Source organism: Balaenoptera musculus, chromosome X (assembly GCF_009873245.2).
Source record: "Balaenoptera musculus isolate JJ_BM4_2016_0621 chromosome X, mBalMus1.pri.v3, whole genome shotgun sequence".
Classification (NCBI taxonomy): domain Eukaryota; kingdom Metazoa; phylum Chordata; class Mammalia; order Artiodactyla; family Balaenopteridae; genus Balaenoptera; species Balaenoptera musculus.
The window spans coordinates 126263444-126280651 of NC_045806.1; the positions used below are offsets into that span (position 1 = coordinate 126263444).

At 37.8% G+C, this 17208-nt stretch overlaps 1 protein-coding gene across 2 annotated transcripts in view; it reads right to left on the reverse strand.

The window, feature by feature from the left end:
• GABRA3 (gamma-aminobutyric acid type A receptor subunit alpha3) overlaps positions 1 to 17208 on the reverse strand; it is a 220143-nt gene that overhangs the window by 81397 nt on the left and 121538 nt on the right. For both annotated transcript variants that reach the window (XM_036841158.1, XM_036841157.1), the window contains exon 4: positions 5443 to 5510. In XM_036841158.1, coding sequence (XP_036697053.1) covers positions 5443 to 5510 — 68 coding nt within the window. The remainder of the gene's footprint in view (positions 1 to 5442; positions 5511 to 17208) is intronic.

Consider the following 17208-nt stretch of genomic DNA (forward strand, 5'->3'; position numbering starts at 1 on the left):
GATGGAAATATATGTATGGGTAAATCCTAATCAAAATAAAGTCATAGAACTCTAAAATACAGACAGCAGGGACTGTAAGACTAACACTTTTGTTCAGGAAGAAATATTACACTAAAAAATGGAGTATACCAACTGAAAAAAATTCTTAATTTTTATGTATGGATAACATGGACTCAAAATATGTAAGGCAAAAATTGAATTACAAGGAGAAAATGACAAACCCATAGATTCTCAGTAAATGAAAGACAAATCGAACCAATAATTTGTATGATAAAATAAGTGAAGAATCCTTTTGACAAGCATAAAGTAAGGAATACACATAGACTTAACACTTAGTAAATAAACAGTGTTTTTTTTTTTTACCAAAAATAGATGATCATATGTTAAGCCATAAAGCAAATCTCAAGAAACACAAAAAAGATTTCATATCCTATAGACCATCTTGTTTCAATATGAGGCACTAAATTAGAAATTAATAATAAAGTTTTACATTTGAAAATTAGAAAGCCCGCTAAATTTTTTTAAGAAAACAAAGAAGAAACCATAAAGGATATTAGAAAATACTTAGAACTGAACAACAGTGAAAATGCTTATAAATGAAATTTTGTATTCAACTCCTCAAGTGCTGCTTAGAAGGAAATTGATAGCCATAAAGAAGCCTTAAATATGGTCTTTAAAAAAGGGAAAACCATAAGCTAATCTACCTCAAGAAACCAGGAACACAGAATATCCCAAGAAAAGTAAAGAAAAAAATGATCTACACAGAAGCAAAAATCAGTGAAACAGAAAACAACAACAAAAAAATAATACAGATGATGCACAAAATCCAAAATGGGTTGCTTTGACACACAAACAATATAGAAAACTGACAATAAGTTTAATCAAGAAAAAGCAAGAAAATGGGGGAACAGTTGGGGCGAGGGGTAGAAATATAGATTAAATAAAATTGAGCAAAACAAGTTGATAATTTTTGAAGCTGGGTGATGGATACATGAGGTTCCATTAAACCATTTTCTCTACTTTGTGGGTTGTGTGTGTCTGTGTGTGTGTGTGTCTGTGTGTGTGTGTGTCTATCATATATATAATCACTGCCAGCCTGTAGATAATAGATTGTAGGGAAATGAGAGTAGAGAGAGGGAAATCAGGGGCTTATTACAGTTTGATATGCCAGAGACAATGGTGGCCTGAGCCAGAATAGTAGCAGTTCAGGTGATGAGAAGTGGTTTAATATGAGAACACCTATGAACATAGATACAAGAACCATGAATAATAGATTTTTTTTTGAATTTCATTTTATTTATTTTTTATACAGCGGGTCCTTATTAGTCATCAATTTTATACACATCAGTGTATACATGTCAATCCCAATCACCCAATTCATCACACCTCCACCCCCACCCCCCACGGCTTTCCCCCCTTGGTGTCCATACGTTTGTTCTCTACATCTGTGTCTCAATTTCTGCCCTGCAAACCGGTTCATCTGTACCATTTTTCTAGGTTCCACATATATGCGTTAATATACGATATTTGTTTTTCTCTTTCTGACTTACTTCACTCTGTATGACAGTCTCTAGATCCATCCACTTCTCAACAAATGACCCAATTTTGTTCCTTTTGATGGCTGAGTAACATTCCATTGTATATATGTACCACAACTTCTTTATCCATTCGTCTGTTGATGGGCATTTAGGTTGCTTCCATGACCTGGCTATTGTAAACAGTGCTGCAATGAACATTGGGGTGCATGTGTCTTTTTGAATTATGGTTTTCTCTGGGTATATGCCCAGTAGTGGGATTGCTGGATCATATGGTAATTCTATTTTTAGTTTTTTAAGGAACCTCCATACTGTTCTCCATAGTGGCTGTATCAGTTTACATTCCCACCAACAGTGCAAGAGGGTTCCCTTTTCTCCACACCCTCTCCAGCATTTGTTGTTTGTAGATTTTCTGATGATGCCCATTCTAACTGGTGTGAGGTGATACCTCATTGTAGTTTTGATTTGCATTTCTCTAATAATTAGTGATGTTGAGCAGCTTTTCATGTGCTTCTTGGCCATCTGTATGTCTTCTTTGGAGAAATGTCTATTTAGATCTTCTGCCCATTTTTGGATTGGATTGTTTGTTTATTTAATATTGAGCTGCATGAGCTGTTTATATATTTTGGAGATTAATCATTTGTCAGTTGCTTCGTTTGCAAATATTTTCTCCCATTCTGAGGGTTGTCTTTTCGTCTTATTTATGGTTTCCTTTGCTGTGCAAAAACTTTTAAGTTTCATTAGGTCCCATTTGTTTATTTTTGTTTTTATTTCCATTACTCTAGGAAGTGGATCAAAAAAGATCTTGCTGTGATTTATGTCAAAGAGTGTTCTTCCTATGTTTTCCTCTAAGAGTTTTATAGTGTCTGGTCTTACATTTAAGTCTCTAATCCATTTTGAGTTTATTTTTGTGTATGGTGTTAGGGAGTGTTCTAATTTCATTCTTTTACATGTAGCTGTCCAGTTTTCCCAGCACCACTTATTGAAGAGACTGTCTTTTCTCCATTGTATATCCCTGCCTCCTTTGTCATAGACTAGTTGACCATAGGTGCGTGGGTTTATCTCTGGGCTTTCTATCTTGTTCCATTGATCTATGTTTCTGTTTTTGTGCCAGTACCATACTGTCTTGATTACTGTTGCTTTGTAGTATAGTCTGAAGTCAGGGAGCCTGATTCCTCCAGCTCCGTTTTTTTCCCTCAAGACTGCTTTGGCTATTCGGGGTCTTTTGTGTCTCCATACAAATTTTAAGATTTTTTGTTCTAGTTCCGTAAAAAATGCCATTGGTAATTTGATAGGGATTGCATTGAATCTGTAGATTGTTTTGGGTAGTATAGTCATTTTCACAATATTGATTCTTCCAATCCAAGAACATGGTATATCTCTCCATCTGTTTGTATCATCTTTAATTTCTTTCATCACTGTCTTACAGTTTTCTGCATACAGGTCTTTTGTCTCTCTAGGTAGGTTTATTCCTAGGTATTTTATTCTTTTTGTTGCAATGGTAAATGGGAGTGTTTCCTTAATTTCTCTTTCAGATTTTTCATCATTAGTGTATAGGAATGCAAGAGATTTCTGTGCATTAATTTTGTATCCTGCAACTTTACCAAATTCATTGATTAAACACCAGAAATTTGTTTCCCAGCCAGAGTGATCATAACTATTCTGCCTTGTGACACAATGGAAGTTCAGCTAAAAATACCCTGAAATTTATTTGACCAAAGGCTACCGTATCAGGAAAGAGACATTCTGTTGCTTCTGCTTAATCATGAGGGAGAAGAACAAACAAGCAACTGGAAGATGAAACTTCAGAAGAGATAAAACATCTGGATTGTGTGAAATGTCTCCAGAGCCTCTGCACACCCACGTGTGCCGCTTGGGTGGGAAAAGAGTAGGGAGATGAGCTGGTTTGGGCAGGGGCTATGTGTATGTTTCCATAGTATCCCTGAATTTGGGTATTTGTTTGCACATGTGTGTCTATGGAGTGCCTGGGATGGTGTGTAGGCTTTTTTGTTTTATTCTGTATATACTTTCTTATTTTGTCTGAATGTATTTATGGGTGTTCATTCATAAGTGAGAGTGAATGACTATGTGTGTGTGTGGGTGGGTGTGTGAGTGTCCAAAGAGTAGCTTCAGTTGCTTTCTTCTGAAAATCTTAACAATCACTAATTCCCAGCAATACAAAAAGAGAGCTTCGCCTCCCTGGTGAATTTGGTTATCCCCAGTGGACTATGAGCTCTCTGAATATAGGATTCCCTAGAGCCCCTTAATGCAGAGTTGGGCCTCTAAGGAGTACTTGTTGAATGAGCAAATGTCAACAGTTTTAATGCATGCCTGGATCTGAAGCTGTGGGCATTAATGGTCAACAGGTTGAGAGGGGACAATCTAGACATACAGGCTTTCCTGCTGCCACTAAGAGAGACTCACCTCCTCCATCTGTCTTATGTCAAACATGTCCCTCACTGAGCTCTCGCTATGTGTCAAGTACTCTATGAAGTGCCAGGGAAGCCATGGAGTACTCGGTACTTGCCTTTAAGGAGTTCACAGGGAATTTATTATATCTCTGTATCCCTTTCTTTACTCCACACTTAAAAGACAAAGTTCAGTACTCTACCTTCCCCTTGCCTGGCATCACAACCACTCATGACGTCCTCTCCTGAGAATTAGCTTGTTTCTCCAACTGACTCCTACACCTTGCCTGATTGAAATAAGAGCCATGTAAAATCAACATGCCTAAACCAACTCTCAGCCTCTAGTCTGTTCCCCCTTGTAGTTCATGCTGTACAGACTGCCAGATCAATCATTCTAAAACAACACATGTATATTTTTACTGCCCTAGTCTAATCCACTCAATGGCTGTGTATTACCTATAGGAAAAAACTCTATCATGACACTACACAACTGCTTGTAGTTACCCAACAGATCTAAATAAGCTTTGTCCCCTGCTAAGTAGTAGTCCCACTGAAGATAAAGAAAAAAATCTATGTAGTGAGCATGGATATTTCATATTTTTGAACATATTTTTTCTGATTTTAAGATTTTAGTTTTAAACACAAAGTCACTCATTCAACAAACCTTTTTGGAGCATCTAATAACTGTCCGACATACTGAGCAAATAATAGCTTCTTTGTGTCCCTTCATGATAATTTTTCAAATAACGATATTTGGTATCTGAAGTAGGTATTGATCAGATGCTCCATTAGGACAGGGTCTCCTGCCTCAACTCTACACTGCATGCCTTGCTTTGGCAGAAAGGGAGAATGGTAGGAGAAGGGGAAGTCCTTGTATATGGCTCATGAGTCATCCCCTTGCTAGTTCTGCTGTGTACTACCCTATTCCTTGAATCTGCTCTGATGCTCTCTTCATCCTCACATCTGTAGAAGGACCCGTTTCTAGTAGGTTTGACTCTTCCTCCAAACACTTTACATCACCATGGTCCATCCACTTCCCCGTTGAATAGGGCTTGTTTGCAAGGAATGGACTTCTTCTTTTTTGGGGAGGGGGGGTTGGACTTCTTGAATGACACTACCAGTTGCTAGACTGAGAGTCCCCACCATGTGCACTCCTCACATGACCTATTTGTGCTGATATGTGTGTGGTGCTGAAATGTGAAGTGTGAGGTCAGACAAAGTTTAATTGAGGATAGGGAGAAAAGCTGAATTTTGAAAGATATGTTGTAGAAGGGAAAGGTACTCCTGGTGGGGGATATATGCTTGATATGAGAATAGGTGGGAAGAGCAGGGCAAAAGATGGATTTAGTTAAATGTAGGATGATGAGGGTAGGACATTCATGAGACAAGACTTCTCCTTAGAATATAGCTCCAAGGCCCTGCCATAGGAAAACCTCAATTTATTTTCTTTGATCTGTTGCATCATCTTTCACTTTTACCTTTGCAGAAACTATACTTACCATGTCAGTGTCTGACACAGGGCCAAAACTGGTCACGTAGATATCAGTCTTAACTTCAGTCACTGCATCTGGTTGAAAGAAAGTAGAAAAGCAGAGTGTTATGAAAGCCTGTTGCCTTAGCTCAGAGAGAGTCCAGTGCAGTACTCCAAATGATAGCGAACTTGTTACTTCTAAGAAAGGATACTTGGTTCAATCGTAGGAAAACCCCTTAAAAAACTCTCACTTGTACTATTTCTTCACAGAGAATATGCTAGGCACAGGAACAAAGTCCATCCCTTTAGGTAACATTGAGAATGGTGGCAGAACCTCCAAACTCCAAAGCTTAGTGAGAGCCCTTCGAGATCTCTAACATTCACACATGCTGGGCTCTCACACTGGTATTATCCCTACCTGTGGTAGGTTACAAATGTTCCAAGAGCCAACCCTTTTCCACTTTCAGGGACGTAGGATGATTGTACTCCTACTTAAAGTACGGAAGGGATGTGTGACTGGTTTTGGTTGTAGGAGGAAGTAATATGTGTCCCTCCCTGGCTGCAACAATTAATGTCCAATGCAAGACCCTACCTGCCATGGTCACTATGGAAGCATATGTTAATATGGAGCTACTATAAGACTGAAACAGCCTGGAATGATGACCCAACACTTGGAGGACAACGGCACTGGAGAGTTGCCTGGATCCACAATAGACTTTGCATCAATGAGAAGTACTTTTGTTGGGTTAAGTGACTGAGATTTGGAGATGATTGATATCACCTGATACACTCTCTTTGCATTTTTTTTTCTATTGCAACTGTGTATTTACTCGTCTGTCTTGCCACATAACCCAAGAGCTCCTGAAGGGCAGTGTCCCTGTTTTGTTATCTCTGTATCCTCAGTAGATAGAAAAGGAGCCTGTTACTGAGATGGTGCTCACTGAACATTTTCGGTATTAATGGATGAATCTCATCACATATATATTTGCCAAGTTGGAAAATGATACTCAGAGAAGTGAAGTTATTGCACTGCTAAGTTTCTCTTTTCCTCCTTCTATCAGCCCTGTTTACCCCATTGCAGCTCAGACTAGCTCACCCACTCAAGCATACCTCAGAGTATAGGGTAGCCTACCTCAGCTTAGCAAAGTCAATTCCAGCCTACCAAACACCTCATCATTACACTAAATTCAAACAAGATCCACTCCAGCCCAGCATACCTGACCCCAGTAGAGCACACCAGTAGTGCAGCTAATACCAATAAAGCCCACATAGGACTTGATATATGTATACTATAATGAGGCTGGTTATTGCAGTCTATGGCAGTATTTTTTTAATTTTTAAAATTTATATTTCCTTTTTAATTGAAGTATAGTTGATTTAAAACATTATATTAGTTTTAAGTGTACAATATTGTGATTTGACATTTTTATAGATTATGCTCCATTTAAAGTTATTGTAAAATATTGGTTATATTCCCTGTGCTATACATTACACTATTTCTTTTTTCCCATGGAGAGGTAATGGACACACGTACTCCATTTATAGCATATTCACTATATTCATCCAGTCCTGGGTCCTAGCCCAGATGTACTTTATATCTTATTGACTTCACATTTTCCAGAGCCATCCCTTAGGCTCTTAATACACTATTCCCCTACACAGGCACAAAGTATACTCAAGGCCACTGTACACATCCACAAACATTCCATTTTCAAAAGAAACTATGAGTATCATTTAATAATAATCGACACTGTAGTCAATACACCAAAACACACAATCTACTTCCAAGCTTAATCAGCAAATAACATGTCTCTGAAGCTAGAGTTGTGTTTTAAATATTTGGGCTCTCATCTAGAGCACAGTCTTCCCTCAGAGATATTTCTGTGCTTCAAGGACAAGAGACAACAATTCAGAATGCAGAACATGCCCCCTAAACACTTGTCTCTTCAGATACACTGCCAGATTCATTGGCTGGGGAAACATTGCCATACCCCAAAGTACATAAAACAAAATTAGTTAATTAATGGGAGAGACCACAATTACATTTGAATCCAATAGTCCAGGCAGGACATAGTTAGACACAGAACAACTTTCTAAACCAATTTAACTGTAAAACTGTAAGATAGCTATGCAGATTCAAAACAGGGGACCCAGGGACTTCCCTGGCAGTCCAGTGGTTAAGACTCTGTTCTTCCACTGCAGGGGATGCAGGTTCGATCCCTGGTTGGAGAACTAAGATCCCACATGCCACTTGGCACAGCCAAAACAAAACCAAAAACAAAACAGGGGACCCAGACTATAGGAGAAAAAGGAGAAGAGAGATAGTGGTGATAAAGTCAGGAGACTGCTCTAGCTCTAAGAGGAGAATGGAGTCACTGTAGGTAGAAAAGGAAGAGTCTTTGGCTGGGATGGGAAGGCTTGCGTTCTGGATCTCTGCCCGACTTGCTGAATGCCTTAAGACTTTTCTCCTTTTGGCTTTTCTCTTGTACAATGAGGGTTTGGTATCAAACAAATTTGAATTTTCTCTCTGCTCTAACTAGGAACTCTGAAAGTAGGGCCAAGCAAAAAGCATCTGACTAAAGGTGCCCAATCGTAGCAAAAGGCAAGTTTTCTCTGCTGCCTGAGGAAGGTAGGAGGTTTGTATAATCAGGCCACCCAACGTGGCTGTTCTCTTGCTCTCTGTACATCCCCTCCTCGACCAGTCCCTGCTTCACCTACACCCACTCACATGACTGACCTTCCCTTAATCATAGGGCCTAATCAGTAAATGCCTATGTACTTGCCTCTGGCCCCAGCTAATGATCTAATCTTTAGATCAGAACTATCTCCACTATGATGATTTATCAAAGGGGCGGTGAGGGGTGAACCCCTCTACTGGTTTCCCTGGCAACCAATAAGCACCAACCTAAAGTCAATTCCTCCTGTAACTGGTAACCTCCCTCCCCATCCCACCTGGGAGTGAAGACTGCCACCAAGTCCTGCCCACCTCTGCTGCACATGGTGGGGTGCCACTCCAGGACCTTGGTTCAGACAAGGAAGATTCCCCTTATCCATGAAACCATTGATGTCTCTGTCGCTGACTCCAGGCTCTTTCTTTGGTCTCGAGGCTGGGAAAGTACAGGGCTTGCAGGTCTGGGGGTTGCAACCCAACAAGGTTTAACGCAAATAAGGTATTCCTCCTCTCTCTCAACTGTTCACTGTCATTTAAAAGACACCCATTGGGACTTCCCTGGCGATCCAGTGGTTAAGACTTCACCTTCCAATGCAGGGGGTGTGGGTTCGTTCCCTGGTTGGGGAGCTAAGATCCCACATGCCTCGCAGCCAAAAACCCAAAACATAAAACAGAAGCAATATTGTAACAAATTCAATAAAGACTTTAAGAAAACGGTCCACATCAAAAAACATTTTTTTAACATCTTTATTGGAGTATAACTGCTTTACAATGGTGTGTTAGTTTCTACTGTATAATAAAGTAAATCAGCTATACATAAGCATATATCCCCATATCTCCTCCCTCTTGCATCTCCCTCCCACCCTCCCTATCCCACCCCTCTAGGTGGACACAAAGCACCAAGCTCATCTCCCTGTGCTGTGTGGCTGCTTCCCATTAGCTATCTCTTTACATTTGGTAGTGTATATTGACATTCCCCCAGTGTTGCACACAGAGACCACAAAGCCCCAATGACTAAATCCCATTTTTTGACTAGGAAATCCAGCTGCCTTGGAGCAGGGTATGTGACAACACACAGAAGTACCCTGCAGAAGTATTGTACAGTGATTGAAAGCATGACTAACTGGGTTTGAATTTAGGTTCTGCCATTTACTCTTTGTGCGCCTTTTGTCACTTAACTTCTCTATGGCTGTTTCTTCATCTGGAAAATTGGAATAATGATAGCATGCACCTCAGAATTGCTCTGAGGATTTAAGGAGACAGTATTGAGACCAGTAGTTAGAATAAATCCAGTGTTTAATATATGTTAGCTGCTGCTGCTGCTTAATACTGTTCCAGAGGCAAGACCATATGAGACACCTATAAGGCCAAGTGGACAGAACTCACCCAGAAGTCTAAGGTCCTCAGTCCCAGACAAAGAAGAAAGTATCCACCCACCACTTCAGCTCCTCTGTGTGAAGGAATGATTAGAAGTTCGCTATTTCATTTAATTAAATGAAAAGACCAGTGAATTAGACTAAAACTGATGAGGGCTACAGTTCATAGTCTAGCCCCTGTTCACAGCCTTCTCATTTTTCAAATGTGAAAAATGATTTAATTGGGAAATGAGTTTTTTTCTTTTCTTTTTTTTTTTAACAAATATTTTCCAATGCTCCTTGGTTCTTTTTTATTTACTTTGGAGATTCAATTTCCTTCCAATATTACCTTCTGAAACCAAAGGTGAATAGAATTATCTTTTCCTTTTGCAAATTTACTGTGGTATTGAAAGCTAAACAAACATGCCCTTAGCCCTCAGTGGGACTCCCATTGGTGGGGAACTTATCAACCAGTTCCTAATGTCATTCCAGCTTGCTTTTGATCTGAAAGAGTAAAGATACGCCAATCAGCAAGTGATCACTGTGCTTATATTGACTATGTTGCTCATACAAACTGTATTTTCTAGTTTGAATTCAAATAGATCCCCAAGAAGCCATGAATTTTCTCCTCTGAGCAGAAACCAGAGTAGTTTCCCCAACTCTAGCTTCTCCACTCCAGCACACACATAAACATTGGTCTTAGTACTGCCCTTTGGATCCACACAACAAAATCTGCTTCTTGTTCTTTTGAGAGTTAAAGACCTTCAGAGATTGAAGGAAAGTGATCATGGTACACCTAAGTCTTCTCTTCTTGTTCCTTTCCAGATTAAATATCCTGACTTCCTTTGTGTCTCCCCTCTTTTGACATGGTTTTAAGCAACCTCACTATCCCACATTCACTTTCCTCTGGATTGGGTCTGATTTTTTTACTGGCACTCTGAAATATGTTTTGTGATGAAACTTTGTCACAGTTCTATTAGAGACAGGATCATACGATGAATGATATGAACAAAAGCCAACCATACCCCTTTATCTCATTACAGGCTGTGACGGACTCTTCAATCCTTCCCAATAACGGTCTTCCTGACAATAGTGAGGCTTTAAGGATTGGGACTTTGACTAAAAGAACAAAGTCCTGACTTTTCTGTTTTCCTACATCCATACCACTGGGAATTTTAGAGAATAAGTGTTTGTTATTGTGTACACTTTTCATGTTGAAGAGAGACTAAGCTACTAGAAATGAGCTCCCATGTGACTAGCTGGGTCTGCTAGCAACATGGATTTAGGGAGTGGGCTACAATGACTTATGGAGAGGCTCTCGGAGATCTGAGAGCTGGAGTGCTCTGTTCTGTTAATGGTCTTTTACAAACCTTGGGGACCGAGATACTGTAAGTACTCAGTGACACCCCCCCCCCATAGCATTAATCACAGATAAGCTCTTCAGAGGAATCACAGACAGATGGCTTAAGGAAGCTGATATGACAAAACTCTGTATTAGAGGTCCTAAGTTCTAATCTAAGCTATGCAATTGACTCATACCCCCTTTTGCAGGCTGTCTGGGCAAAGCTCATAACTTTTGACATTTGGTAGGCTAGAGGTCTAGCACTGTGTTTATGCTACTTCATCTAGTGTCTGGCACCTGGAATGTACAGCAAATCTTAATAGCTAGCTACATGTAACATATGTTTATAACAAAACACCAGTAAGAATTTCAGTCTTAATGCACCCCCAAAATTCATCTTTCAGTCCCAAGCCAGTTACAGTTGGTGGGCAGTACACACCATTCAGATCACTCCACTTCATTCACTGGTTCCACAAAAACACTGATTCCTGGGCTATCACCCTCAGCATTTCATCTTCCTCATCATTATCTCATTCTTTAATCTGGCATTTAACATTTAATTTGTAAAGTACCAACACATATTTCAAGTGTCAATTCAAATGGTCCCATTTGTTTGTCACTCATTCTAGATGTTTCCCTCCTCCAACTTTTCCTTTTCCCTTTCCTGTACACCTATTATTTGTTACCTAACTCAATATTTACCCAGCGTGTACTGGAAAAAGCATTGAACCTGATTTCAGAAGATCTTGGTACAAGGTCAGGTAGTGCTACTGACAAACTACTATGATCCTGAATGAGATTTTTATCTCCTTGAGCCTAGGTTTCCTTAACTAGAATATGAAGTTTCGGCACAGAGATCCCTAAAATCCATTTCAAAAAATATGCTCTGTTTCTTTGGTCTTGTGGTTTCTAAGCCCAGAGTAGATCAGAGGCACTAAATTAGAACTGAAGAAGAGATAGGACAGTGGCAAAAACAAGAAATAAGCACTAATGTAGTAAAGAAAGGGGTAGGAAAAAAGTAATAATATCCAGGCTTTTCTCAGAACAGGTTTCTGTGCTCAGTGCTTCTAGTGGCATTAATATAGGTCTATAGAAGGACCTTCCTAGAATATCTTTGCCCTCAGACCTTTCTAGAGACATCCCTTCCTTGTGATGTGGACCAAAGGCAATATTAGGATTTGGAGCTCCAGAGAAAATGATGGGCAGATGTGTGGAACTAGTCACCCACATAGAAAGAAATTTCAGTAACAGGTATGGAAGAAATAAAACCATCAGAGAGCAGCCTCTTCAGCGGTTCATAGCCCTTCACTGAAAATTGAGATCACTTCCAAGAGCTAGTAGGATTTCCTTGGGGCAATATTATAACAAAATTAGAGAGGGAATTTGAAGCAGTGCTCAAATAATGACCAAAAAATAAGTTGGAGGCCAACTACACAATGTCTTCTCCACTCTAAAGGCACATCCTTGAGCCAGAACAAGTTGAAAGTCAGGGGGAAAGCAATAGAATCTTTAAAACAGCTGAAATATTCTAAAATGTTACAAGGATGCTCTGGTATTTTTCCAGGGCCTACTGATTTTTAGCTTAAATGTAAAATTAATAAGTGCAAAAACTTTGGTATAGGACTCTGGAGACTTGGGTTAATCCTGGTCCTACCTCAAGTTAACTATACCTTAATTTCTTTATCTGTAAAAAAGAGAATCAATTTTGTTATGATTCCAATATTAAAAATATTGGCCATAATAGATTAGAAGAGGCTACCAGAGGCACATACACTGTCATTCTTAAGAAATGTTTGGAACTTCCAGATAAGATGGCACAGGTAATAAACACACTATAATGAGAGATAAAATATAAATGATATAATAAAAAAAGATATAATTGTTCCAAATAAAAGATCAAAATATCATGGAACAGTCACAAATCAAAGGTGTAAGTAATATTGAAGCCAGAGATATGGGTCTGAAAATAAGAAGTAAAGTAAAAGAAACTAAAATATTTCTCTGTACAAAAGAGGAGAATGGAAGCAGGCTGAGTACTCACTGGTCAGAGCTGGGGCTCTCCTTGTAGAGAGGCTAGAAAAAGTGAAGATGAACTGATGCCCAGGGTATGACTCTGTTTGAGGCAGCAGGCATGGGCTAGGGAGGTGGGTGGGGATGACATGATATACAAAAACATAGTCTTGGGATTAGAAATTGAGCTAAGTGGCTTGTTGGACCAGGAATGGATCAGCAATATCACAATGGAGAAGAAACTTCAAAAATACTGTTATAAGTCCAGTTTGGAACAGGGATCAGAGTAGAAGCAAACTATAAAACCACAAGACAGTAAGAAAAAAGAGGATGAAAAACTAAAATTAAAACAAAACTAAACTGGTTTCTGGCATGGTGGAATAAGTGCATTACAGTCTTTCTCTCCCAATGATTATAAATAAAAATCTCTGGATGAAATATAAAAGCGACTACCCAAGGACTCTGAAAAGTAAAAAAGAACAGGTAGATTATAGAGGGGCATCACGACTTGGAGAAGCACCCTACAGGGAAATACGTTTCCTGTTGGTTTTTTTTTTTTTCTTCTTCTTTTCTCTTGCAGTTCTGCCTCAAAGGCAAAGCTGCATAGTGGGACAGTGGCACAAACAGCTAAAACTCTGATTTAAAAAATCTGTCTTGCCAGAGAATTAGGGGAAAGGGCCACTGTAGACCAGAGAGTGTGGGGAATCCCAGAGTATAGAGGGTTAAAGAAGAGGATCCACTAATTCTTTATATGAACCCTCACAAATCATAGGTTTACCCTTAAGCACATGCCTAGGACAGACTGAAGGCAGCATGTCAAAGGCTTTGAGAAGTACACTATGATTTAAACCACCACCTAAATTTCACATGAATCCTGAATAGCACAAGTATAGGACAGACTCAAAACCACATAGCAAAGATTTTGATAATTGAACTATGAATTAATATGTAAACCACGGACCAAGCCTTAGGACTATCCCCTCAGTGATACGTGTGTGACATAAACCAAATGTATCATAGCAAAGGCTTTGAAAACTGAAAGAGATGGGCATCACCACCCACAGAAAGCAAGGCAGACCTTGCTTTTTAACTAAGTTGATTGTCTGCTAAAACAAACAAGAAAAAAAATTCAACATTCTCCAAAGCATTATAACAGGACTAAGACTCCAAATAATAGTCAAAATGTCCAGAATACAATTCAGCATTATTTTACTTAGAAAGAACCAGAAAAATGTTACCAATTCTCAAGGGAAAAGACAATCAACAAATGTCAACTGTAACATGATTCAAATGCTGAAAATTTCAGTCAAAGATTTTTAAATGGTTATTGTAACTAAGCTCCATGAGGTAAATGAAAATACATTTAAAATAAACAGAAAAATGAAGTTTTCACAGAAAAATTAGGAAATATAAAAATAACCAATTTGAAAATTTAGCAATAAAAAATGCAATTACAAAAATAAAAAAATCACTGGATGGTCTCAATAGCAGAATGGAGATGACAAAGGAAAGAGTCAGTGAAATTGACAGAAATTATCCAATGTGAAGAATAGCAACAAAATGTCTGAAAAAATATCAACAGAAACTCAAGGCTATGCTGAATGATATGATAATGTCCAACACATAGAGCAGTGGAATTCCAGAAGGAGAGGGGAAAGAAATTAGTAAAGAAAAAATATACTTGAAGAGATAGTGCTCAGAAACTTTTCAAGTTTGGTAGAACACATAAGTTTACAGAATCAAGCCATTCTACAGACCCTAAACAGAAAAGAAAAAAAAAAAAAAGAAGAAGAAACGATTGCCTAGACATATAATAATCAAACTGCTATATAACAAAGATGAAGAAAAATCTTGAAAGAAGGTATTGGAAAATCACACAGTCTATGAAGGAGAACAACTACTTGAAAGACTGAAGCTATATCATCAATTCACAGACAATAGTGAAACAGAATCTTTAATATGCTTAAAGAAAACAACTGTTAACCTCAGAACTCTATACCCAATAAAAATATGCTTCAGCGACTTAAGTGTCCATCAACAGATGAATGGATAAAGAAGATGTGGCACATATATACAATGGAATATTACTCAGCCATAAAAAGAAATGAAATTGAGTTATTTGTAGTGAGGTGGATGGACCTAGAGTCTGTCATACAGAGTGAAGTCAGTCAGAAAGAAAAAAACAAATACCGTATGCTAACACATATATATGGAATCTAAAATAAAATGGTTCTGATGAACCTAGGGGCAGGACAGGAATACAGACACAGACATAGAGAATGGACTTGAGGACACAGTGGGGGAGGGGAAGGTGGGACGAAGTGAGAGAGTAGCATTGACATATATACACTACCAAACGTAAAATAGCTAGCTAGTAGGAAGCAGCTGCATAGCACAGGGAAATCAGCTCGGTGCTTTGTGACCACTTAGAGGGATGGGACAGGGAGGGTGGGAGGGAGGCTAAAGAGGGAGGGGATATGGGGATGTATGTATACATATAACTGATTCACTTTGTTACACAGCAAAAACTAACAGAACATTGTAAAGCAATTATACTCCAATAAAGATGTAAAAAAAAAAAAAAAGCTTCAGGAGACATTCTGAGATTTAAAAAGACAAGGGAATTTGTCACCAGCAGAGTTATTCTATAAGAAATTCTACAGAAATTCTTCAGGCTTAAGGGAAATAATGCTGGGGGGAAATTAGATTGTCAGGAATAAAGGAAAAACAACAGATATGGAAATTCTGGATATATGTTAAAAAAATTGTTCTTTCTTAATTTCTTTAAAATAGTTATGACTGCTGAAATAAAAAATTCAAACATTGTCTCATGTGGTTTTTAATGAATGTTGATATAATAGTTAAGACACCCATAACATAAAGGTACTTTGGATGGGCAATGGACCGATATTGTTACAAGACTACTTTCTACACTTTACTGGAAGTGGAACAATATTAACTCTAAGAAGACTGTGAAACCTTAGCTGTGAAAATGGTAATCCCTATAGCAACCAATGAATCTCATAAAGAAATATTTCTAAAAAGGCAATAGATAAAATAAAGATGTTCAAATATTTCAAAAATATTCAGTAAAAGGAAAGTAGATTAACATAAAAACAGAGGGGACAAACAAAACAAATAATAAAATGATGAATCTAAACATAACCATGTCAATAAATATATTAATTGTAGGTGGTCTAAACATACAAAGCCAGAGGTTGTCAGATTGGAAAAAAAAGAGCCAAACATTCTGTGTACATGATGCTCACTTTAAATATAAAGATATAAATATATTAAAAGAATGGAAAATATATATAATGTAGACACTAATCAAAAGAGAGATGTGGTGGCTATATTAAAATCAAAGAACTATACTGTAGAACAAGGAAAATTACCAAAGATGAAGAGGGATTTACATAATTAAATCACAAGTAAGATATTACGAGGCTAAATGTGATATCCAACAATGGAACTTCAAAATATATGACACAAAAACTGATGGAATTCAAATAGGAAATTTAAAACTCCAAAATTATTGTTGGATACTTCAACATTCCTCTTTCAACAATTGATAGAATGTGTACAGACAAAATTAGTAAATGTATGGAAGACCTGAACAATATTATCAACCGGTGTCACCTAATTGACATTTATAGAACACTCTACCCCCAACAGAAGAATATCCAATGTTTTCAAGTACATTGGGACATTCACCAAGATAGCCCATAAAACAAACCTTAACAAATTTAAAAGAACTAAAGTCATATAAACTATGATCAGTAACCATAAAAGAATAAAAATAGTAATTAATACAGAAAAATATCTTTCCTAATATTTGGAAATTAAAGAACACTCTTCTAAATAACCCGTGGATCAAGAAAGAAGTAATAAGTGATGTTTCAAAATATAGTGAACTCAATAAAAATAAAAATACAACACATCAAAGCTGTGGGATGCTCATAAAGAAATACATAGAGGGAAATGTATAGCATTAAATATCTACTTTAGGAAAAAAGAAGACTCAAAAAGTCCATAATCTAAGCTTCCATCTCAATAACTAGAAATATAAAAAAAGAAACACATTAAAAAAACAAGTAGAATTAAAAATAGAAAAAAGATAGAGGAAATCAGTGAAATTAAAAACTGGTTCCTTGAAAAAAATTGAAAAATTGACAAACCTCTAGTCAGACTGACCAAACAACATAAAGACAAAATCTATGAATATCAGGAAAAATAGAAGAGTAATGTCACCAAAAGTGGCAGAGTAAGGAAATCTAGGGCTCTCTCCATAAAAACAACTAATAAGCTTGGAAAAACTGTCAGAATCAACCTTTACAGAACTCTAGAATCTAGTCAAAAACTTATATCCACCAGGGGAATATGTGATGAAGAAAAAAGGTACTTCACCCACCTATA